This window comes from Anolis sagrei, chromosome X (genome assembly GCF_037176765.1).
Source record: "Anolis sagrei isolate rAnoSag1 chromosome X, rAnoSag1.mat, whole genome shotgun sequence".
Lineage (NCBI taxonomy): Eukaryota > Metazoa > Chordata > Lepidosauria > Squamata > Dactyloidae > Anolis > Anolis sagrei.
This window is the reverse complement of record NC_090034.1, coordinates 98743313-98767399: the sequence shown is the minus strand read 5'-3', so window position 1 is coordinate 98767399 and position 24087 is coordinate 98743313. Positions and strand designations below refer to the sequence as shown.

The 24087-nt window shown below is 44.8% G+C and overlaps 2 protein-coding genes across 2 annotated transcripts in view; one reads left to right on the top strand and one right to left on the bottom strand.

Annotated features, from left to right (window-relative positions):
- Window positions 1–24087, bottom strand: part of AXL (AXL receptor tyrosine kinase) — a 315211-nt gene that overhangs the window by 30819 nt on the left and 260305 nt on the right. The window lies entirely within an intron of this gene.
- TGFB1 (transforming growth factor beta 1) overlaps window positions 1–24087 on the top strand; it is a 46488-nt gene that overhangs the window by 19983 nt on the left and 2418 nt on the right. Inside the window, exons 3-5 of the mRNA XM_060783581.2 lie at window positions 2277–2406; window positions 15590–15667; window positions 21496–21649. Coding sequence (XP_060639564.2) covers window positions 2277–2406; window positions 15590–15667; window positions 21496–21649 — 362 coding nt within the window. The remainder of the gene's footprint in view (window positions 1–2276; window positions 2407–15589; window positions 15668–21495; window positions 21650–24087) is intronic.

Below are 24087 nucleotides of genomic sequence, written 5' to 3'. Positions count from 1 at the left end.
CCTGGATGTTTTGGCCTTCATTTCCCAAAATCCTAACAGCTGATAAACTGGCTGGGATCTCTGGGAGTTGTAGGCCAAAACACCTAGGGACCCACAGGTTGAGAACCACTACTCGATCTGATCTCGGAAGCTAAGCAGGGTCAGCCCCGGTTAGGACTTGGATGGGAGACAGCCAAAAAATATGGCAATGAAATCAATATTTTAGAGAAAGCAGCTGGCAGTAGCCCTTCTGAGTAATACTCACCTAAGAAAATACTATGATACACATGGGGTTGCCATAAGCCGACAGGTACCACACATTTTCTATATAATAAGAGGGAGGGAAGGATACTAGAGACAAAGTTGAAGTACTTTGGCCACATCATGAGGAGACAGCAAATCCTAGAGAAGACAATGATGCTGGGGAAAGTGGAAGGTAAAAGGAAGAGGGGCCAACCAAGGGCAAGATGGATGGATGGCATCCTTGAAGTGACTGGACTGTCCTCGAAGGAGCTGGGGGTGGTGACGGCCGACAGGGAGCTCTGGCGTGGGCTGGTCCCTGAGGTTACGAAGAGTCAGAGACAACTGAACGAATGAACAACAACAACATTATTATTATTATTATTATTATTATTATTATTATTATTGTCCTAGACACTTGGGAAGTGTCCGACATGTGATCCAATACAACAGCGAGCAGAATGATCTTGTCTGCTGTGGACTCATCTTGTTGTGTTTCAAATAATAATTATAATTATAATAATTTTCTATACTCATTGTGGTGCAGTGGGTTAAACTGATGAGCTGCTGAACTTGCCGACCGAAAGGTCGAAACTTTGGGGTGGGGAGTGGGGTGAGCTCCCGCTGTTGGCCCCAGCTTCTGCCAACCTTGTAGTTTGAAAATATGCAAATGTGAGTAAATGAATAGGTACCGCTCGGGCGGGAAGGTAGTGGCGCTCCATGCAGTCATGCCGGCCACATGACCTTGGAGGTGTCTATGGACGATGCCGGTTCTTTGGCTTAGAGATGAGCCCCAACCCCCTGACTTAATGTCAGAGGAAAACCTTTTGCATTTTTATATTTTTATATAATATTAATCCAATATAATATATAATAATATATATTTCTATATAATAATAATACTATAATTTATAATTATTTTTGTATAATAATGTAATATATAATATATATTTCTATATAATAATGATATATTACATTATTATTATAATACAGAAATATATATTATATATAATAATATATATTTCTATATAATAATTGGAGCCCTTGGTGGCGCAGTGAGTTACAGCGCTGTGCTGCTGAACTTGCTAACCCAAAGGTCACAGGTTTGAATCCGGGGAGCAGTGTGAGCTCCCGCTGTTAGCCCCAGCTTCCGCCAACCTAGCAGTTCAAGAACATGCAAATGTGAGTAGATGAATAGGTACCGCTCTAGCAGGAAGGTAGCGGCGCTCCATGCAGTCATGCTGGCCACATGACCTTGGAGGTGTCTATGGACAACGCCGACTCTTCGACTTAGAAATGGAGATGAGCACCAACCCCCAGAGTCGGGCACGACTGCACTTAATGTCAAGGGAAAACCTTTTGCCTTTTTATATTTGTATATAACGACGATTCTTTATTGATTCGTCAATTTTGACCATATCAAAACGTGCAAAACATACAAAACATACACACTTGCCCATACATACAGTATATTATATATTATATTGGATTATTATTATATACAAATATATGTCAGAGTATATTTGTATATAATAACAATCCAATATAATATATAATAATATATATTTCTATATAATAATAGCAATCTAATATATAATATATTTATGTATAATATAACGTAATATATAATAATATATATTTCTATATAATAATTATAGAGTGTTGTTACCTTCCCGCCGAAGCGGTACCTATTGATCTACTCACATTTGCATGTTTACTCTTCGGGTCCAACCTATCTTCGAGTCCAACCTATCCCCTTCTACATCCAGCATGGGCATTAAGATCTGCTGGGGAGGCCCTTGTCTCGGTCCCATCTGTGTCTCAAGCATGATTGGTGGGAACAAGAGAGAGGGCCTTCTCGGTGGTGGCTCCCTGGTTCTGGAATACCCTCCCTAAAGAAATTAGATTAGCCCCCTCCTTTCTGGGTGAGTCTGACAACATGGCTCTTCAGGCAGGCCAAGCCTTGATATCATTTGATCACTATTGTCCAGATATCTGTCTGCGATATCTAAGAAAGTGTGTCCTTACTGCTCCCGTTGTTTTCCATCTCTCCCCAGCAACAGAATCATTTTTCAAATATGTCCAGCTGGTACTACTTGGACAGTCGTCTGGTCAAGCTCAAGGAGGAGAAGGAATGGCTTTCCTTTGATGTCACCTCCGTCCTCCGACTGTGGCTTGCAAGTGGAGGTGAGTGGAGGGAAAAAGCACGTAGATGGGCTGTAAGCTCTTTAAGCTTCAGGCTGCGAAGAGAGGTCACTCCGTTCCATTCAATCACATTGATATTGAAAAAAAACCCAGCTACTTTCCAATCTGACCTCAATCCAGGACAGAGTAGCTTAGAGAAGGGAAGGCGGAAAGCTAAAAGGTAGGCATTGTGACGAAAGGAAACTCATGCATAGTTCACACACTGCCTTTCCAGAGAAAGAAAATATGCCACGCAGATGAACAGTAAAGAACAAGTAGTCTAGGACATGGAACAATGGCTTCAAACTACAAGAAAGGAGATTCCATCTGAACATTAGGAAGAACTTCCTGATTGTGAGAGCTGTTCAGCAGTGGAACTCTCTGCCCCAAAGTGTGGTGGAGGCGCCTTCTTTGGAGGCTTTTAAACAGAGGCTGGATGGCCATTTGTCGGGGGTGCTTTGAATGCAATGTTCCTGCTTCTTGGCAGAATGGGGTTGGACTGGATGGCCATGAGGTCTCTTCCAACTCTTTGATTCTATGATTCTATTTATTTTATTTATTTATTTACTTTACTTCTATACCGCTGTTCTCAGCCCGAAGGCGACTCACAGCGGTTCACAGCACATAGGAAACAGCAAAATTCAATGCACCAATATAAAAAACAGTTAACAACAATATCTAATACACAGTTAGTACACAATTACTATAATAACCATTCACTAACGTCTCATCACTAAAAACACAATCCAGATCCGTCATCAATTGTTCCATTCCTATGTCATTACCAATCATTGCACTAACTACTCGAACGCCTGCACAAACAACCAGGTCTTTACTTTTTTGTGGAATACCACCAGAGATGGTGCTAATCTAATGTCCGTGGGAAGGGCGTTCCACAGCCGGGGAGCCACCACCGAGAAGGCCCTATCTCTCGTCCCTGCCAGCAGTGCTTGTGAAGCTGGCGGGATCGAGAGCAGGGCCTCCCTGGAAGATCTCAAAGTCCTGGTGGGTACATAGGCCGAGATGCGGTCAGATAGGTAGCTTGGGCTGGAACCGTTTAGGGCTTTAAAGGTCAACACCAGCACTTTGAATTGAGCCCGGTAGCAAATCGGTAGCCAGTGGAGTTGGCGCAACAGGGGGGTTGTATGCTCCCTGCGATTCTATTATTTATTTATTATTATTTATTATTTGCACTTATTGACCGCCACTCTCAGCCCTAGGGCGACTCGTGGCGGTGAACAGCAACATGGAAAAGACAGTGTACAGCAAATCACGACAACACATACCAAACTACTACTACATAACATACACTAAAAATCCGCTTCGTCAAAATCCTGGGGTCATAGTCAATTTCGTAGTCATAATCCATTCCAGTATCGTTCCAATGATACACTCAGTTGAAGGCCTGCTCGAAGAGCCATGTTTTCAGGCTCCTACGAAAGGCCATCAGGGAGGGCGCCTGTCTAACTTCAGCAGGGAGGGCGTTCCACAGCCGGGGGGCCACCACCGAGAAGGCCCGCTCTCTCGTCCCCGCCAGACGTGCCTGTGAGGCGGGCGGGACCGAGAGAAGGGCCTCCCCGGATGATCTCAAGGTCCTCGTGGGCTCGTAGGCCGAGATGCGGTCTGCAAGGTATTTTGGGCCGGAACCGTTTAGGGCTTTGTAGGATAACACCAGCACCTTAAATTCTACTCTTCCAAGTTCAGAAAACACATATTTACAATCACATGATCAGTTCAATTAACTCTTTTTATGAGAGATTTAAAATGGTCTTTCTTTGTCCATGTGGATAAACTCTTTCCAGCAGCTTATGAAGCCAGAGTACACCCCAAATTCTGTCCCTCGTCTCTCTCTGCTTCTCTGCAAGCACCTGCATAGCTCAAGCCTGAAAAATGTAACAGTATACAAAAGTCCCAGGCTCAACCATCTCCCCAGGCATAGCCTGACCAATCAGCTTTGTACATCTTATTTTACAGTTGACACACACACACAACAGGCATCATTAAATACCTGAAAGGATGTCATGATTTTTCTGTATCTTGTGAAAGCTGGGCGCAGGGAGGGAAATCAGATGGGAATAAAATCAGCAAATATGCTTTGTTCTATGGATATTTCAGACTGTCAAACAAGTAAGTCAGTTCTGGAGCAAATCAAGCTTGGATTGTCAAAGGCTTTCATGGCTGGAATCACTGGGTTGTTGTCGGTTTTTCGGGCTATATGGCCATGTTCTAGAAGCATTCTCTCCTGACATTTTGCCTACATCTATGGTAAGCATTGGGAGCCCCCGGTGGTGCAGTGGGTTAAAGCACTGAGCTGCTGAGCTTGTTGATCAAAAGGTCACAGGTTCAATTCCGGGGAGCGGCATGAGCTTCCGCTGTCAGCCCTAGCTTCTGCCAACCTAGCAGTTCGAAAACATGCAAATGTGAGTAGATCAATAGGTACCGCTCCGGCGGGAAGGTAACAGTGCTCCATGCAGTCATGCCGGCCACATGACCCTGGAGGTGTCTACGGACAACGCTGGAGATGAAATGGAGATGAGCACCACACCCCAGAGTCAGACATGACTGGACTTAATGTCAGGGGACTACCTTTACCTTTACCTATGGTAAGCATCCTCAGAGGTTCTGACCTCACAAAAATAATGTTATGGTTGGGAGTTACCACAGCATGAGGAACTGTATTAAGGGGTTACTGCATTAAGAAGGTTGAGAAACACTGGTGTAGAAAGTGGAGTGAGCTTGATTTTGGCTGCTCTAGAACATGAACCAATTACAAGACTACATATATGTTAGGAGGAACCTCAATGGAGGAGCTGTTTGACAATAGAAAAGACTGCCTGAAAAAGGTAATGGACTCCCCTTCAAGATCTTTAATCAGAGCTCGGGTGGACACCTTTCAGGAATAGAATCATAGAATCAAAGAGTTGGAAGAGACCTCATGGGCCATCCAGTCCAACCCCCTGCTAAGAAGCAGGAATATTGCATTCAAATCACCCCTGACAGATGGCCATCCAGCCTCTGCTTAAAAGCTTCTAAAGAAGGAGCCTTCACCACACTCCAGGGCAGAGAATTCCACTGCTGAACGGCTCTCACAGTCAGGAAATTCTTCCTCATGTTCAGATGGAATCTCCTCTCTTGTAGTTTGAAGCCATTGTTCCGCGTCTTAGTCTCCAAGGAAGCAGAAAACAAGCTTGCTCCCTCCTCCCTATGACTTCCCCTCATATTTATACATGGCTATCATATCCCCTCTCAGCCTTCTCTTCTTCAGGCTAAACATGCCCAGCTCCTTAAGCCGCTCCTCATAGGGCTTGTTCTCCAAACCCTTTATCATTTTAGTAGTAGGAGTGCTTCAGTTGTGTTTTCCTATGGATTAGGGGAAAGTGGAAGGCAAAAGGAAGAGGGGCCGACCAAGGGCAAGATGGATGGATGGCATCCTTGAAGTGACTGGACTGACCTTGAGGGAGCTGGGGGTGGTGACGGCCGACAGGGAGCTCTGGCGTGGGATGGTCCATGAGGTCACGAAGAGTCGGAGACGATTGAACGAATGAACAACAACAACAACAACAATGGATTAGACTAGATGGTCTTTGTGATCATTTCCAGTTCTAAGATCCCACAATTCAACAAAATCTAGAGCTTAATAGAGTTCCAAGTTCCAGAATTCCAGGAGCAGAAGTCTTCAAAGATAACCTTTCCAACTCTGCATGTGTTTGGAAAAGATAAGGCGAGATCACTGAGGATTTTTGATGCACAAGAGCATTTGAGATTAAAAGTGACCTGCCTAAAACCTGAGTTGTGACATCAGGGCAGGAGTCAAACTTTCTGAACTCGCTACCAACCAATCTTTTACTAACGAAAGGAGAACAATTCCACCCGCTCCGCTTCTGTTTGCCACCTCAGTACGCCGGCCATAGGGCAAGGCAGGAATGTTGTGTTGGAACAAGAGGCATGTCTTCGGACACTTACGGGTGTGTGAGGGTTGGTCACATATTTAAACATGTCTTGCCTGCCTAAAACAAATAATAACAAAACAAGATAGAAAGCGAGCAGAGCAGCAACAATACCGGACTAGAAGTCTCCCTTATTCCAGTGTACTCTTGGTCCCTTTGTTATTTCTCCAGACTTATTTATCCTATCAGAAGCAAATCAAGGGTACAGTTGTAATCTATATAAATAAAAATGTAATGTTCGTTTGTGGGATTAACATAACTCCAAAACCACTGGACAAAGTGAAACCAAATTTGGACACAATACACCTATTAGGCCAACAAGTGGCCACCACTCATAAAAACACAGCAGAAGAGACTTAAGCAAAAAAAAAAAAACCCCACTACAACACATGCACAAAATTACATATATATACGCAAACACAAATATATATATACACACATATACACAGACTGAGCCACAGCAATGCATGGCAGGGGATGGCTAGTATATTTAAAAAGCACAAAGTTTTTTTAAAAAAACCTTGGCATTATCCTAAATGTGTTTTGACCGGTAGCTGGCCACTTGGAGTGCCTCTGGTGTTGCTATAAGAAGGTCCTCCATTGTGCATGTGGTGGGACTCAGGTTGCATTGAAATACAGTATATTCTGGCGTATAAGACTACTTTTTAACCCAAGAAAATCTTCTCAAAAGTCAGGGGTCGTCTTATACGCGGGTGTAGTTTTATGCATGGGAGTCGTCTTAACTCTATATTTTAACTGGAAAATTTGGGGGTCGTCTTATATGCCCAGTCGTCTTATATGCCGGAATATACGGTAGGTAGTCTGAGAAGACAATTATGCTGGGGAAAGTGGAAGGCAAAAGGAAGAGGGGCCGACCAAGGGCAAGATGGATGGATGGCATCCTTGAAGTGACTGGACTGACCTTGAAGGAGCTGGGGGTGGTGACGGCCGACAGGGAGCTCTGGCGTGGGCTGGTCCATGAGGTCACGAAGAGTCGGAGACGACTGAACGAATGAACAACAACAAAGTTTGCTCTTCCCCACACTCCCATGTCGCAGACTCCACTTTGTGGCCCCATTTCTTAAAGTTGGCTCTGCATCTCATGGTGCCAGAGCACAGTCTGTTTAGCGCCTTCCAAGTCACCCAGTCTCTTGTGTGCCCAGGGAGGAGTCTCTCATTTGGTATCAGCCATGAGTTAGGGTTTTAGCCTGCCACTTTTGGACTCTCTCTTGCTGAGGTGTCCCTGCGAGTATACCTGTAGATCTTAGAAAACTATTTCTTGATTTATGGCATTGGCGTGCTGGCTGATATCCGAACAGGAGGTGGGCTGGAGGTGTCAATGCCTTGACCTTTCATTATTGGTTGCTACTTCCCGACGGATGTCAGGTGGTGCAATACCAGCTAAGCAGTATAATTTCTCCACTGGTGTAGGGCATAGACAACCTGTAATAATGCAGCATGTCACATTAAGAGCCACATCAACAGTTTTGGCATGGCGAGATGTGTTCCACACTGGGCATGCATACTTAACAGCAGAGTAGCAAAGCTCAAGGCTAGATGTCTTCACTGTATCTGGTTGTGATCCCCAGGTTGTGCCAGTCAGTTTTCATATGATATTACTTCTTGCATCCACTTTTTGCTTGGCATTCAAGCAGTGCTTCTTGTAGGTCAGAGCACGGTCCAGGTAACTCTCAGGTATTTGGGCGTGCTGCAATGCTCCAGTGGGATTCCTTCCCAGGTAATCCTCAGAGCTCAAGATGCTTGTCTGTTCTTGAAATGAAAAGCACACGTCTGCATTTTAGATAGATTAGGAATCAGCTGGTTTTTCCTGTAATAGAGCACCTAAAGCTTCGGAGAGCTTCTGTTCAACCATTTTAAAGCTCCCTGCTTGAGAGGTGATGGCATGATCGTCAGCATAGATGAAACTCTCCGTCTCTCTGGCAGTGGCTGAGCATTTGTGTCAAGGTTAAACATTGATGGAGCAAGCACGCTCCATTGAGCAGATCATATGCTCAGCTCATATGCATCATCTCCCCAGATGATGTCAAATCATATGCAGTAGCATTTCGGATGTCTACGTACAATTGTGAAAATTGGATAAAAGAGTCCACCAGTGGATAGTAGAAAGGGCAATTTGGAAGAAAATCAATCTATTGGATATGTCAGGCTAGGGGAGCATGCTATGGGAACCATAGGTGGGGGAGGGGATCAATGGATTCAAGATCAGTTAGGCTTGAATTCTCCCCAGAAGTCAGGATGACTAAACTGAGGCTGTCATACTTTGGACATATCAGACATCTGTGGCTAGCATCTTATTTATTTATTTGCCATATTTATATCCTGACTTTCTCACCCTGGAGGGGACTCAGCCTTATAACAGATAGCAATTTGATGCCACACACACACATATCAAATAAACAATTACAATTAAATGCTAATCAAGGTGGCCAATTGCTACATTCAGACTTGCCTCAAGCAGACAAGAGTTCTTTCTCCCACCCTGGACATTCCACAGATATGTAGACCCCACTTGTCTAGTTTCCAACAGACCTCACAACCTCTGAGGATGCCTGCCCTAGATGTGGGCGAAACGTCAGGAGAGAATGCTTCTGGAACATGGCCATATAGCCGACTGCAACCCAGTGATTCTGGCCATGAAAGCCTTCGACAATACATTAATTACAATGAAAACCAAACAATCAAATTATTAAAAGCAGCAATTAAAATCATGTCAACCAAAACATAATCCAGGACTGTTCCATTTGTCAATTACGTTGTTTCATAGCCACTTACTGCACTGCTCCAATTGCTTGTCAAAAACTTGGTCTTAATATCCAAATATCTGCAGAGGATACAGCCCAGAAATCACACAACACTCCAGTGATTCCTGCTGTGAAAGCCCGTGAAAGGAGATTCCACCTGAACATTAGGGACAACTTCCTAACTTTGAGAGCTGTTCAGCAGTGGAACTCTCTGCCCCAGAGTGTGGTGGAGGCTCCTTCTTTGGGGGCTTTTAAAGAGAGGCTGAATGGCCATCTGTTGGGGGTGCTTTGAATGCAATTTTCCTGCTTTTTGGCAGAATGGGGTTGGACTGGATGGTCCACGAGGTCTCTTCCAACCTTATTATTCCATCTATATATATAAAAATGCTCTGTGCATAATGAGTACCTTAAAAACAAAAGAACCAATGAACGAAATCACACCAAATTTGGCAACAAAACGTCTCACAACACAAGGAGTGACTATCACTCAAAAAATGACGATTTTGTTATTTGGGAGTTGTAGTTACTGGGATTTATAGTTCACCTACAATCAAAGAGCATTCTGAACTCCACCAACGATGGAATTGTCACATGAAACTCCCATGATCAACAGAAAATACTGGAAGGGTTTGGTGGGCAGTGTCCTTTGGTTTTGGAGTTGTAGTTCACCTACATCCAGAGAGCACTGTGGACTCAAACAATGATGGAACTGGACCAAACTTGGCACAAATACCTAAAATGCCCAAATATGAACACAGATGGAGTTTGGGAGAAATAAACCTTGACATTTGGGAGTTGTAGTTACTGGAATTTATAGTTCACCTAGAGTCAAAGAGCATTCTGAACCCTATGAATGACAGAATTGGGGCAAACTCCCCACACAGAACCCCCATGACCAACAGAAAATACTTAAGGCCATCCAGTCCAACTCTCTTCACCAAGGCAAGAAAACGTCAACAAAGCCCTCCTGACAAAGGGCCATCCAGCCATAAGATAGATAGATAGATAGATAGATAGATAGATATGATTCACACACAGAGAGATATAGTATCATAGATTTGAAAGGGACCCTTAAAGAAGGACAACGATATGTTGCATGTTCCAGAGTGGGCAAACCCGACACTCTCCACATCAACACTGACAAAGAAACAGCAAGAAATACTGTTTACCCACAAGCAGAAAGACATTACATACATTAGAAACCAACACTTTCTCATTACTTTATTTTCCAGATCAACAGACTGGGCCACAGCAACACGTGGCAGGGGACAGCTAGTGGTTCTATATGATTCTAATACATATCATAAAGATAGCTGGACTGAACGAAAGCCTTCTTCCCAATGTTGTCAAATTGTAGGCAGGTTCAAAGAGGAGATACAGTCCTTCAGGTACCCAGAAAGCTGGATAGAGCATTACATATGAAAAGCAGCACCTTGAAACAAACTGGTAGCCGGTAATGTTGTTTCAACAGAGGTGGCAGTTATATGTTTCCTGTGACGTCGGCTCCATCCGTGTTGACGCTGGCTCAGAACAGGGTAGATTCATCCAAAGGATCATTCAACCACTCGTCCCTTCGGGGCCCAGAAATGTAGGGCAACCTCTCCCTGCGTTGCTTCCATGCCCAAGAGGGAGAAAAAGTGGGGGTGCGGGAAGGCAGCGGAAAAAACAAAGGCTCAACCTGCTGAGTCGGCGGGCCGCACCCCGGGCACAATGCCATGGGGTTCCGGAAAGAGTGGCATCAAACGTGTGGCATGTGCCAGGTCATGCTCAGCATGCGCCCCTCCTTGGCTCCTTTCTTTTCAGAGGCTGCCAGGGAAAAGGAAAGGAGAGAAAAAGGAAGGAATTACAAGGAAGAAGGCTTTCTCAGCCTTTGAAGTGCTTGAAACAATTTCCAGGTCTCCGGAACCCTTGCACATAAATTAATATTCTCCTGAATCAGCATTTCTCAACCTGGGGGTCGGGACCCCTAGGCGAGTTGTGAGGGGGATTTCAGAGGGGTTGCCAAAGACCAGAAGAAAACACATATTTCTGATAGTCTTAAGAACCCCTTTGGCAGAGAAAGCTGAAGATCTCTGGCTGTCTTTCTCTTCCTTTTTGGAAACAGCTGGCGAATCCTCCCACCAAAAGCCCTCCTCCTGCTGTGATTGTAGCTGAACTATAAATTCCAGCAACTACAACTCTCAAATGTCAAGGTCTATTTCCCCCAAACTCCACCAGTGTTCCCATTTGGGCATATTGAGTATTTGTGCCAAGTTTGGTCCACATCTATCATTGTTGGAGGCCACAGTGCTCTCTGGCTTTGTTTTTAGCCAACATGTAGTTTAAGCAGCTTTTATTGTTTGCAAATGTTATCCATTTGTGTGTTCAATCAACTGGATGTTCTTAATCTCATTACCCGTATAACTTGTATGCTATAGTGTAATAAGGGTCTCTGAACCATAATAAATTTATTATCAGCAGCAGCAGCATTGGTGGAGTTCAGAATACTATTTGATTGTAGGTGAACTATAAATCCCAGCAACTACAACTCCCAAATGCCTATTTCTGTCTTCCCCAAACTTCATCAGTGCTCCCATTTGGGCATATTGAGTATTCATGCCAAGTTATGTCCAGATCCATCATTATTTGAGTCCACAGTTCTCTCTGGATGTAGGTGAACTACAATTCCAAAACTCGAGGTCAATGCCCATCAAACCCTTCCAGTATTTTCTGTTGGTCATGGGAGTTCTGTGAGCCAATTTTGGTTGATTTCCATTATTGGTGGAGTTCGGAATGCTCTTTGGTTTTAGGTGAAGTATAAATCCCAGCAACTGCAGCTTCCAAATGCCAATTTCTATTTTCCCCAAACTCCACCAGTCTTCACATTTGAGCATATTGAGTATCTGTGCAAAGTTCGGTCCAGATACATCATTGTTTGAGTCAACAGTTCTCTCTGGAAGTAGGTGAACTACAACTCCAAAACTCAAAAGTCAATGCCCACCAAGCCCTTCCAGTATTTTCTATTGGTCATGGGAGTTCTGCGTGCAAAGTTTGGTTGATTTCCATCATTGGTGGAGTTCAGAATGCTCTTTGATTTTAGGTGGATTATAAATCCAAGCAACTACAGCTCCCAAATGTCAATTTCTATCTTCCCCAAACTTCACCAGTGTTCCCATTTGGGCATACTGAGTATTCGTGCCAAGTTTGGTCCAGATCCATCATTGTTTGAGTTTGCAGTGCTCTCTGGACATAGGTGAACTATAACTCCAAAACTCAAAAGTCAATACCCACCAAACCCTTCCAGTATTTTCTGTTGGTTATGGGAGTTCTGTGTGCCAAGTTTGGTTGATTTCCATCATTGGTGAAGTTCAGAATGCTCTTTGATTGTAGGTGAACTACAAATCACAGCAACTACAACTCCCAAATGACAAAATCAATCCCGCCCCAACCCCACCAGTATTCAAATTTGAGTGTATTAGGTATTTATGCCAAATTTGTTCCAGTGAATGAAAAAACATCCTGCACATCGGATATTTACATTACAATTCATAACAGTAGCAAAATTACAGTTATGAAGTAGCAACGAAAATAATGGTATGGTTGGGGGTCAGCACAACATGAGGAAGTGTATTAAGGGGTCGCGGCATTAGGCAGGTTAAATTAGATTTTTTTAAATGATGGGTTTTCTTTATCATTCTTAAGGAACGCCTTATGATTTCTTACAGAACCCTAGAGTTTTAGGGAAATCAGTTTGAGGAAGCAATTCAGCATTGAGCGGCTTTTCATTCTGTAGTTTTCCATGGCTGTTTGTCACGTTGTTGAGTAAAAACAGGAAACTTTTTAAAAAAACCATCAAAGGTCTGGAAACCAAGACTTGCGGGGAACGATTCCGAAGCTTGGGCATGTCACCCGAGAGAAGGCTGAGGAAGCGATCTTTGGATATCTGAAGGGTTGATGGAACTGGGACATGACCCAACGGATTCAAAACACAAAAGATTCCACTTCGATATCAGGAGGAGTGAAATAATTAGCCTTGGAGGATGCTCGACACTCCTTCTCTGGAGGTGTGGATGGGCATCCTTCAGGAGTGCTTTATTTCTGTATTATAGAATCATAGAATAATAGAATCATAGAGTTGGAAGAGACCTTGTGGGCTACCCAGTCCAACTTCCTGCCAAGAAGCAGGAATATTGCATTCAAAGCACCCCCGACAGATAGCCATCCAGCCTCTTTTTAAAAGCTTCCAAAGAAGGAGCAGAGAGTTCCACTGCTGAACAGCTCTCACGGTCAGGAAGTTCTTCCTAATGTTCAGATGCAATCTCCTTTCTTGTCGTTTGAAGCCATTGTTCCATTGTGTCCTAGTCTCCAGGGCAGCAGAAAACAAGCTTACTCCCTCCTCCCTATGACTTCCTCTCACGTATTTTATACATGGCTATCATGTCTCCTCTCAACCTTCTCTTCATCAGGTTAAACATGCCCAGTTCTTTAAACCGCTCCTCATAGGGCTTCTTCTCCAGACCCTTGATCATTTTAGTCACCCTCCTATGGACACATTCCAGCTTGTCAACATCTCCCTTCAGTTGCAGTGCCCAGAATTGGATATAGTATCCCACCATGCATTCCATGTATTCCTGCATGGTAAGAAGTTGTATATAATCTTCAGAGTCTGTGAATTCTGTTCCGCTATGAGTCTATCTGATGTGGCAGCAGAAAAAAAAGCCAATGGGATCTTGGCCTGCATCAATAGGAGTCTAGTGTCTAGATCTAGGGAAGTCATTCTCCCCCTCTATTCTGCCTTAGTTAGATCACACCTGGAATATTGTGTCTAATTCTGGGCACCACAATTGAAGGGAGATATTGACAAGCTGGAATGTGTCCCAAGGAGGGCAACTAAAATGATCATGGTTCTGCAGAACAAGCCCTATGAGGAGCGGCTTGAAGAGCTGGGAATGTTTAGCCTGAAGAAGAGAAGGCTGAGAGGAGACATGATAGTCAAGTATAAATACGCGAAAGGAAGTCATAGGGAGGAGGGAGCAAACTTGTTTTCTGCTGCCCTGGAGACTAGGACTTCAAACTACAAGAAAGGAGATTCCATCTGAACACGAGGAAGAACTTCCCGACTGTGAGAGCTGTTCAGCAGTGGAACTCTCTGCCCCGGAGTGTGGTGGAGGCTCCTTCTTTGGAAGCTTTGAAACAGAGGCTGGATGGCCATCTGTCAGGAGTGCTTTGAATGCAATTTTCCTGCTTCTTGGCAGAATGGGGTTGGACTGGATGGCCCATGAGGTCTCTTCCAACTCTATGATTCTAAATGGCTCAGCAGAGATGTGACTCCTGATCTCCCAAAGTCCTAATCCAACACTCCAACTATTACATCTCCAGTGCCAGACTTGAGAAACATCCTCATCCAAAAGAAGTCCTACCTGCATGCTGTGATAGTCACCTAGACTTCAGACAAGGAGTACTATGTATGCATTAGATATTGCGCATTTGCACTTTGTCTGCATATCCTGAAGTTCTATAAAATGCTGATGATTGGAATGAATTCTTATCTATCTTGACCAGTGCTGTGAGTCAGTTGGACTGAACATGTTGGTCCTGGAACTTGGTAGATTCTAGTCAGTTGGTCCTGGAACTTGGTAGATTCTAGTGCAGTGCTTCTCAACCTGGGGGTCGGGACCCCTGGGGGGGTCACGAGGGGGTGTCAGGGGGATCACCAAAGACCATCTGAAAACATAGTATTTTCTGTTGGTCATAGGGGTTCTGTGTGGGAAGTTTGGCCCAAGTCTATCATTGGTGGGGATCAGAATGATCTTTTATTGTAGGTGAACTATAAATCCCAGCAACTACAACTCCCAAATGCCAAGGTCTCTTTTCCCCAAACTCCACCAGTGTTCATTCACATTGGGCATGTTGAGTATTCATGGCAAGTTTGGTCCAGATCCATCATTGTATGAGTCCATAGTGCTCTCTAGATGTAGGTGAACTACAACTCCAAACCTCAAGGTCAATGCCCACCAAACCCTTCCAGTATTTTCCGTTAGTCAAGGAAGTTCTGTGTGGCAAGATTGGTTCAATCCCATTATTGGAGTTCATAATGCTCTTTGATTGTAGGTGAACTATAAATCTCAGCCACTTCAACTCCCAAATGACAACATCAATCCCTTGCCAACCCCACCAGTATTCAAATTAGATATTTGTGCCAAATATGCTCCAGCGAATGAAAATACATCCTGGATATCAGATATTTATATTATGATTCATAACAATAGCAAGATTGTAGTTGTGAAGTAGCAACAAAAATAATGTTATGGTTGGTGGTCACCACAACATGAGGAACTGTATTAAGGGGTCGCAGCATTAGAAAGGTTGAGAACCACTGTTCTAGTGTTTGTTGTCTTTTTGCCTTCCTGCTCAGTTTCGGGATGTATTTTAGCTTCATCTCCCATTTGATATTTCAGTCCTATGCAACGGCATAAAACCCGCATTTCTGTGTTTCAGACGAACTGGGACGATTCCGCCTCTGCGCCCACTGCCCATGTGAAGGCAGGCCTGAAGTACTGAAAATGCATGTCGAAGGTAAAGGCGGGGGGAATGACTGGCAGCGTTGCATTGACCATGTGGACACAGGTTCCTGCCTTAGTTGGTATTGTCAAAGATCTGGGCATAGCCCCGCATCCCAGTTTTTGCAGGGCTTTATTAGGCGGAAAATGAAGGTGCGAATTCTCTATGTTTATGGGGTTCCGGGCCCGCTCGTGGTGCAGTGGGTTAAACTGCTGAGCTTCTGAACTTGCTGACAGAAAGTCAGCAGTTTGAATCCGGTCCTTATGCCAGGAGGACAACCTGAGGATATTGTTGAAGGCTTTCATGGCCGGAATCACTGGGTTCTTGTAGGTTTTTTCGGGCTATATGGCCATGTTCTAGAGGCATACTCTCCTGACATTTTGCCTGCATCTATGGCAAGCATCCTCAGAGGCAGTGAGGTCTGTTGGAACTAGGAAAAAGGGTTTATATATCTGTGGAATGACCAGTGTGGGACAAAGGACTCTTGTCTGCTGGAGCTAGGTGTGAATGTTTCAACTGACCACCTTGATTAGCATATAATGGCCTGGCAGTGCCTGCAGCAATCTTTTGTTGAGAGGTGATTAGATGTCCTTGTTTGTTTCCTCTCTGTTGTTGTACTGTTGTAATTTTAGAGTTTTTTAATACTGGTAGCCAGATTTTGTTCGTTTTCATGGTTTCCTCCTTTCTGTTGAAATTGTCTACATGCTTGTGGATTTCAATGGCTTCTCTGGGTAGCCTGATATGGTGGTTGTGAGAGTGGTCCAGCATTTCTGTGTTCTCAAATAAAATGCTGTGTCCAGGTTTGTTCATCAGGTGCTCTTCTATGACTCTCACATAGAAGAGTCAGTTGAAACATTCACACCTAGCTCCAGCAGACAAGAGTCCTTTGTCCCACCCTGGTCATTCCACAGATATATAAACCCTTTTTCCTAGTTCCAACAGACCTCACTACCTCTGAGGATGCTTGCCATAGATGCAGGCAAAACGTCAGGAGAGAATGCCTCTAGAACATGGCCATATAGCCCAAAAAAACCTACAACAACCCAGTGATTCCGGCCATGAAAGCCTTTGACAATAAATTGGCTGTCTGCAAGGACATTGCCCAGGAAACGTCCGGATGTTTTACCATCCTGTGGGAGGCTTTTCTCATGTCCTTGCATGGGAAGCTATAGCTGACAGACAGGAACTCACCCTGCTCTCTGGATTTGAACCGCTGACCTTTCGGTCGGCAGTCCTGCTGGCACAAGGGTTTAACCCATTGCATCACCCTGGGCTCCTTGAGATTCAAAGTGGAACTCTGGGATGTTGATTGGCTGATCTGGGAAAGTTTATTTTTGGGGGACCCGCTCTCCCTGGATTTCAACCGCTGACCTATCATTCAGACAAACAAAGGGAATTATTACAAAGGGCAAAAAAGAGTTGGTTCTATCCTTGGATGCCCTCCAGATAAGGGTTCTTGCACCACTTCCGTTCTTTCAGCATGGTTTGCGTTGCCACCCAGGTCTGACGCAGAGGCCTTCTTCAACCCACTTTTGGGACACCCATCTTTCCTCACCTCTGCTGCCTGCCCAGACCTGGGTGCCAATGTTTGGCAGACGGAGCCTGGGCAGGTTCAGGATGAGACTTGCCTCCTCCTGGCAAGCAAGGCAAGAAGGCTTCCTCATCCTGGCACAGATATGCCATTCCTTCTGCCCTGGCTGGGGACGATGGGTGTCGGCGGAGGGGAGTCTGGCCAATTCCGGTGATCCCTTGTGATCCAGAATGGTGGGAATCTCCTCTAGGCGGCAGCGTGAAACACAAGAGCTCACACTCGCACACTCACTCTCGTACACGGAGCCCAGGGCACCGGCTGCATTTCATCAGCTAAAAATAGGACCCCCAGAAGGAGACAGCAGGTCTTCCTAAGGGGGTCATGCAGAGGCTAATGCAGTGTTGCGTCCACACCCCTCTCCAGAACGCTGCACCACTTGGCTTTTCAAATATTTCTTTCCCAACCTCTTTATTTTATTGCATCTTTCCCTGAATTATAATCAGCACACTTTACCCCCAACTCTCCCAATTTGGCAGTCCCAAGGAAACTGTTTCCCCAATTTTTCAGTTGCTTTCCTTCTCCTTCTTCCTCACAATTTTCTTCTTAATTCAGCAATATTCATAGTGTAGAAGTTAGTTTGAACTCAGCAAGAGAGAAGAGAAATTGGGATGCTAGCCTGCCCCATTTGGCTCAGGTAAAAGCAAACTGCTGCAGCCTCCCATAGATCATGTGTTCTTCCTCACTGACAGCTTTTGCCATCTTGAACGCACTGTCATGTTGTTTTTCGGCAAAAGTAGTCCAGATTTAGTTAGCCAAGGAGTGAAGAGGTGCAATCTTCCCCTTCCCAGTAGTCACAGACAAAAGCAAAATGCTGCGGCCTCTCCTAGAATGTGTGTTCTTCCTCGCTGACAGCTTTTGCCATCTTGAAAGCACTCTCATGTTATTTGGCGGCAAAAGTAGTTCAGGTTTAGTTAGCCAAGGATTGAAGAGGTGCAGTCTTCCCCTTCCCAGTAGTGTCAGGCAAAAGCAAACTGCTGCAGCCTCCCATAGAATGTATGTTCCTCCTCACTGACAGCCTTTGCCATCTTGGATGCACTCTCATGTTGTTTGGCGGCAAAAGTAGTTCAGGTTTCGTTAACCAAGGAGTGAAGAGGTGCAATTGTCCCCTTCCCAGTAGTCTCAGGCAAAAGCAAACTGCTGCAGCCTCTCCTAGAATGCGTGTTCTTCCTCGCTGACAGCTTTTGCCATCTTGAAAGCACTGTCATGTTGTTTGGCGGCAAAAGTAGTTCAGGTTTAGTTAGCCACAGGGTGAAGAGGTGCAATCTTCCCCTTCCCAGTAGTCTCAGGCAAAAGTAAACTGCTGCAGCCTCTTCTAGAATGTGTGTTCTTCCTCACTGACAGTTTTTGCCATCCTTGAACGCACTCTCATGTTGTTTGGTAGCAAAAGTAGTCCAGATTTAGTTAGCCAAGAAGTGAAGAGGTGCAGTCTTCCCCTTCCCAGTAGTCTCAGGCAAAAGCAAACTGCTGCAGCCTCTTCTAGTTCCAATGTCCTTCTGTAATCATAACTGTAATCCTAGGAGCTCCCAGTTGCACAATGGGTTAAACCCTTGTGCTGGCAGGAAAGCTGGCCGAAAGGTCGGCAGTTCGAATCCGGGGAGCGGGGTGAGCTCCCATCTGTCAGCTCCAGCTTCCCATGCAGAGACATGAGAGAAGACTCCTACAGGATGAGGAATCTGGGCGTTCCCTGAGCAATGTCCTTGCAGATAGCCTATTCTTTCACAGCAGAAGCCATTTGCAGTTTCTCAATTGCTCCTGACACGAGAAAAAACAAAACTATAATCCTGAGGTCCCTGAATCCCGGTTTGCACCTGTTAAACCTGGAAGGCTGTGTTGCCAACCGGACAAGGTTTACATTGTGCTCCCAATTGCAGGTGGAGAAACTCAAGAGCAGTAGCAACTTACTCAGAAAGAGTCTCCTCCGTAAACGGCTGATTTTGGCTCCCAGGAGCCTCTAATTTACTTCCTCCAGCACATAGTTTATGAATTACTGTCCTAACCTAGAGAAAAACATAGGTTAGCATTTAAGCTGCCCCGGTTTGCCTGCCAGGCATTCACCGTCCTCCGCAATATTCAGGGCTTAAGGGTAAACATTGAGCAAATCACAGCCTTTGGAGAACTCACCTGACCCCCTTACCTGAGTGGGCAGCATCAACAGAAACTTCTTTACGCACACTGGAAAATGGACAGTAAACACACACACACACAAGTGCAACAGAGCATTCCTTTATCATGAGTGAGTAGAATACAGTGGGGACTTAGGATTGTGTTTTTTGTTTTGCAGACTAATGAGATAATACGTTAACTATAGGTTTTGAATATTACTAGGTTAGCTTTAGAAGAGAGCCAGAGTGGCGTAGTGTTTTGATCACCGGATGATGACTCTGGAGAACAGGGTTCGAATCTCCCATGAAAACCTTGGGAAAATTTCACACTCTCTGGCTGGATCTCCACTGCCATGTAATGTAGCTTGAACTGCATTATATGGCCAGTGTGGACCATATATTGCAGTTATATGGCAGTGTCAATCCAGTCTCAGAAAAACCCATGATAGCTTCGCCTTAGGCTCTCTCCATAAGTCAAAAATGACTTGAAGGCACACAACAATCACAGTTAAATTTGCTTTAAAAGAATGGTATTGAACTTGGAGAAGTAATGCCATACACACACACACACACACACACACACAAAGTAATACCATATATGTATTGTCAAAGGCTTTCATGGCCGGAATCACTGGGCTGGTGTGAGTTTTCCAGGCTGTCTGGCAATGTTCCAGAAGCATTCTCTCCTGACGTTTCACCTACATCTATGGCAGGCATCCTCAGAGGTTGTGAAGTCTGTTGGAAACTAGGAAAATGGGATTTATATATCTGTGGAATAATATCCAGGATGGGAGAAAGAACTCTTATCTGTTGGAGGTTGGTGTGAATGTTTCATTTGGCCACCTTTATTAGTTTCTGATCTATATCCAACTCCCACCACTCCTAACAGCCTCAGGCTTAAGCGGCTGAGGAGGAAAAGGAGGCTGTTAGAAATGGTGGGAGTTGGAGTCCAAACACATGGAGGGCCCAAGTTTGCCCATGCCTGTGTAGATGTACCCTTAGCTACAAACTGGATGGGAAGGTGTACTTGTTTTCCTCTAACAACATTTCATAATATGAACATTTTGTAGAGATTTCTCAACAAGATTTATTCATGGAAGGTTGGCCAATTTAAGAAGCTGAGAGAGTGTGACTTGCCCAAGGTCACTAGTCTGACTCTATTGCCAAGAGGGGGATTCGAACCCTGGTTGCCAGTCATGCTCCAGCACTCATAAATCAGTGTTGGAGCCCCCGGTGGCACAATGGGTTAAACCCTTGTGCCGGGAGGACTGAAGACCGACAGGTCAGAGGTTCAAATCCGGGGAGAGCGCAGGTGAGCTCCCTCTGTCAGCTCCAGCTCCCCATGCAGGGACACAAGAGAAGCCTTCCATAAGGATGGCAAAACATCCGGCCGTCCCTTTGGGAATGTCCTTACAGATGGCCAATTCTCTCATACCAGGAGCGACTTGCAGTTTCTCAAGTCACTCCTGACACAAAAAAATTGTTATTGTTGTTACTTTTGTTTGGTTTTTTTTGTTATTTTCTGGAGAGCAAGTCTCACCCTGAACCTGCCCAGGCTCCGTCTGCCAACCATTGTCACCAGGGTCTCGGCAGGCAGCAGCAGAAGTGAGGAAAGATGGGTGCCCCAAAAATGGGCCAAAAAAGGCCTCTGCATCAGACCTGGGTGGCAACGCAAGCAATGCCAAAAGGAACAGAAGTGGTGCAAGAACCCTTAACTGGAGGGCATCCAAGGACAGAATCAACTCTTTCTTATCCTTTGTAATAGTACCCAAAGATGTACAGTTGTCCCCACCCCACATCTGTAAGGACTATTGATAGATCAGTGGTTTGAATCTGGGGAGAGTGCAGATGAGCTCCCTCTGTCAGCTCCAGCTCCCCATGAGGGGACATTAGAGAATCCTTCCACAATGATGGTAAAACATCAAAACATCTGGGTGTCCCCTGGGCAACATCTTTGCAGACGGCCAATTCTCTCACATCAGAAGCAACTTGCAGTTTCTCAAGTCGTTCCTGACATTAAAAGCAAAAACAAACCGTTGGTGTTATGTTTATCCCATTGCAATACAATGCCATAGCGATATGTTATGTTATTGAGAGCTGTGTGTGAGTCATCTGAAACTAAATTAACCTTCGTGCACGTTCCTTACCAGGCACTAAAACAAAGCGAGGGGACCAGGAGCTGCTCAGCCAGGAAAAGCAGCAGCTGCCCTACTTGCTGGTGATGGCGATGCCTCCGGATCGGGCACAGCACCTCCACAGCCACCGGCAAAAGCGTGCCGCCGCAGGATTGGAATACTGCAGCTCGTAAGTGGCATGGGACAAGGCGGGAGGCAAGAATTGCAGATGTACAATTTAGGAAAAAGGCAATGGCGAAATACTCCTAGCTTATAATACCTGCCACACTAGTGCCATTAATTCCCCACTGAATGGAACGCACATTCTAGGCATGTGTTTGTTTCCAATGCTGTGTGTCAGAATATTAGGCACTTAAATAGTGACGGAGAATGTGTTGTTGGATTGTAACTCTCAGCATCCTTTTGGCTGTGCTATGGATGGGAGCAACATCTGGCCAATCATAATTTCTAAACCTTCCTAATGCCGCGACCCCTTAATACAGTTCCTCATGTTGTGGTGACCCCCAACCATAACATTCTTTTGCTACTTCATAACTGTAATTTGGCTCCTGTTATGAAACATAATTTGGCAGTTGTCGTTGTTGGGATTTATGGTTCACCTACAATCAAAGAGTATTCTGAACTCCACAACGATGGAATTGAACCAAACTTGGCACACAGAATGCCCACGACCAACAGAAAACACTGGAAGGGTTTGGTGGGCATTGACCTTGAGTTTGGGAGTTGTAGTTCACCTACAGAGAGCACTGTGGACTCAAACAATGATGGGTCTGGACCAAACTTGGCACGAATACTCAGTATGCTAAATGTGAACACTGGTGGAGTGTGGGGAAAATAGGGCTTGACATTTGGGAATTGTAGTTGCTGGGATTTATAGTTCACCTACATTCAAAAAGCATTCTGAACCCCACCAATGATAGAATTGGGCCAAACCTCCCACACAGAACCCCCATGAACAACAGAAAATGCTGTGTTTTCTGATGGTCTTTAGTGACCCCTCTGGCACCTCCTGGCGACCCCTCCAGGGTTGAGAAACACTGTTCTAAAGCCTCCAGCTCCAGTTGGGACTCCAGGTGGCACAGCGAGTTAAACCACTGAGCTGCTGAACTTGCTAACCAAAAGGTTGGTGGTTTGAATCTGGGGACCAGGGTGAGCTCCCCCTCTTAGCCCCAGCTTCGGGCAACGTAGCGGTTCGAAAACATGCAAATGTGAGTAGATCAATAGGTACCTCATCTGCGGGAAGGTAATGGTACTCCATGCAGTCGTGCTAGCCACATGACCTTGGAGGTGTCTATGAATAAAGCCGGCTCTTCAGCTTAGAAATGGAGATGAGCACCACTCCCCAGAGTTGGACACAACTAGACTTTAATGTCAGGGGAAACCTTTGCCTTTACCTTTTACCAGCTCCAATGGCCAGGGAGAGTCCATATTAAAACTTTGCCATTCCATTCTTAGGCTGCTTTTAAAATGCCCCCGTTTTTGTCCCATCCTACCTCCCTTTGTTATCCTCAGCTTAATTTAAGTGCCACAAAAGGATTATGGAAGTAATAATTATAATAATAAAACTTTATTTATACCCCACCACGGGGACTTGGGGCAGCTTACACGAGGCCAAGCCCAGCAATACAATACATCAATATAAGAAAACACAGCAATAGATTTTAAATGTGCACTGTACCTTGTTTAATGTTTATGCTATTTGTGTATGAGATTTATTTTAATTGCTTTGTATTGTGTCTGTTATTGCTTGTATTGATGTATTGTGGGCACGGCCTCATGTAATCCGCACCGAGTCCCTTGGGGAGATGGTGGCGGGGTATAAATAAAGTTTTATTATGTATTATTATTATAAAATGTAAAAACAAAAATACAATACAAAACCAATTATAAATAACACATCAACAATATAAAAGGAGCCCCCGGTGGCGCAGTGGGTTAAACCCCTGTGCTGGCAGGACTGAAGACTGACAGGTCACAGGTTTGAATCCGGGGAGAGGTGGATGAGCTCCCTCTATCAGCTCCAGCTCCTCATGTGGGGACATGAGAGAAGCCTCCCACAAGAATGATAAAAACATCAAATCATCCAGGCGTCCCCTGGGCAACGTCCTTGCAGACGGCCAATTAACTCACACCAGAAACGACTTGCAGTTTCCCAAGTCGCTCCTGACACAACAAATATATATATATATATACATACATATACATACACACACACACACACACACACATATACATATACATATACATACACACACACACACAAAAGTCAAACAACTATGGGCAGGGCCAATTCTAATGGAATTAAAAATTAAAACACTGGGTGAGACAGCAATGTAATCGGCACTCTATTAATGTAGTTGGCACTGTATTAATTGTAATTGGCACTCTATCAATTTAGCAGGAAAGAGAGAGGAAAGGAGGCAAAATCTTTCCCTTCCCAGACAGCTCCAACTGCTGCAGTCTCTCGTATTTTGTGTGTTCTACACTAAAAGCTTTTGTCGTCTTGACCGCACTTTCATGTTGCTAGACCGCACATGGCCTGGCTTTTACCTGTGAGATAAGGTATGAAGCTTCCCACAGTTGGACTAGGATGGTAAGAGACTCAAG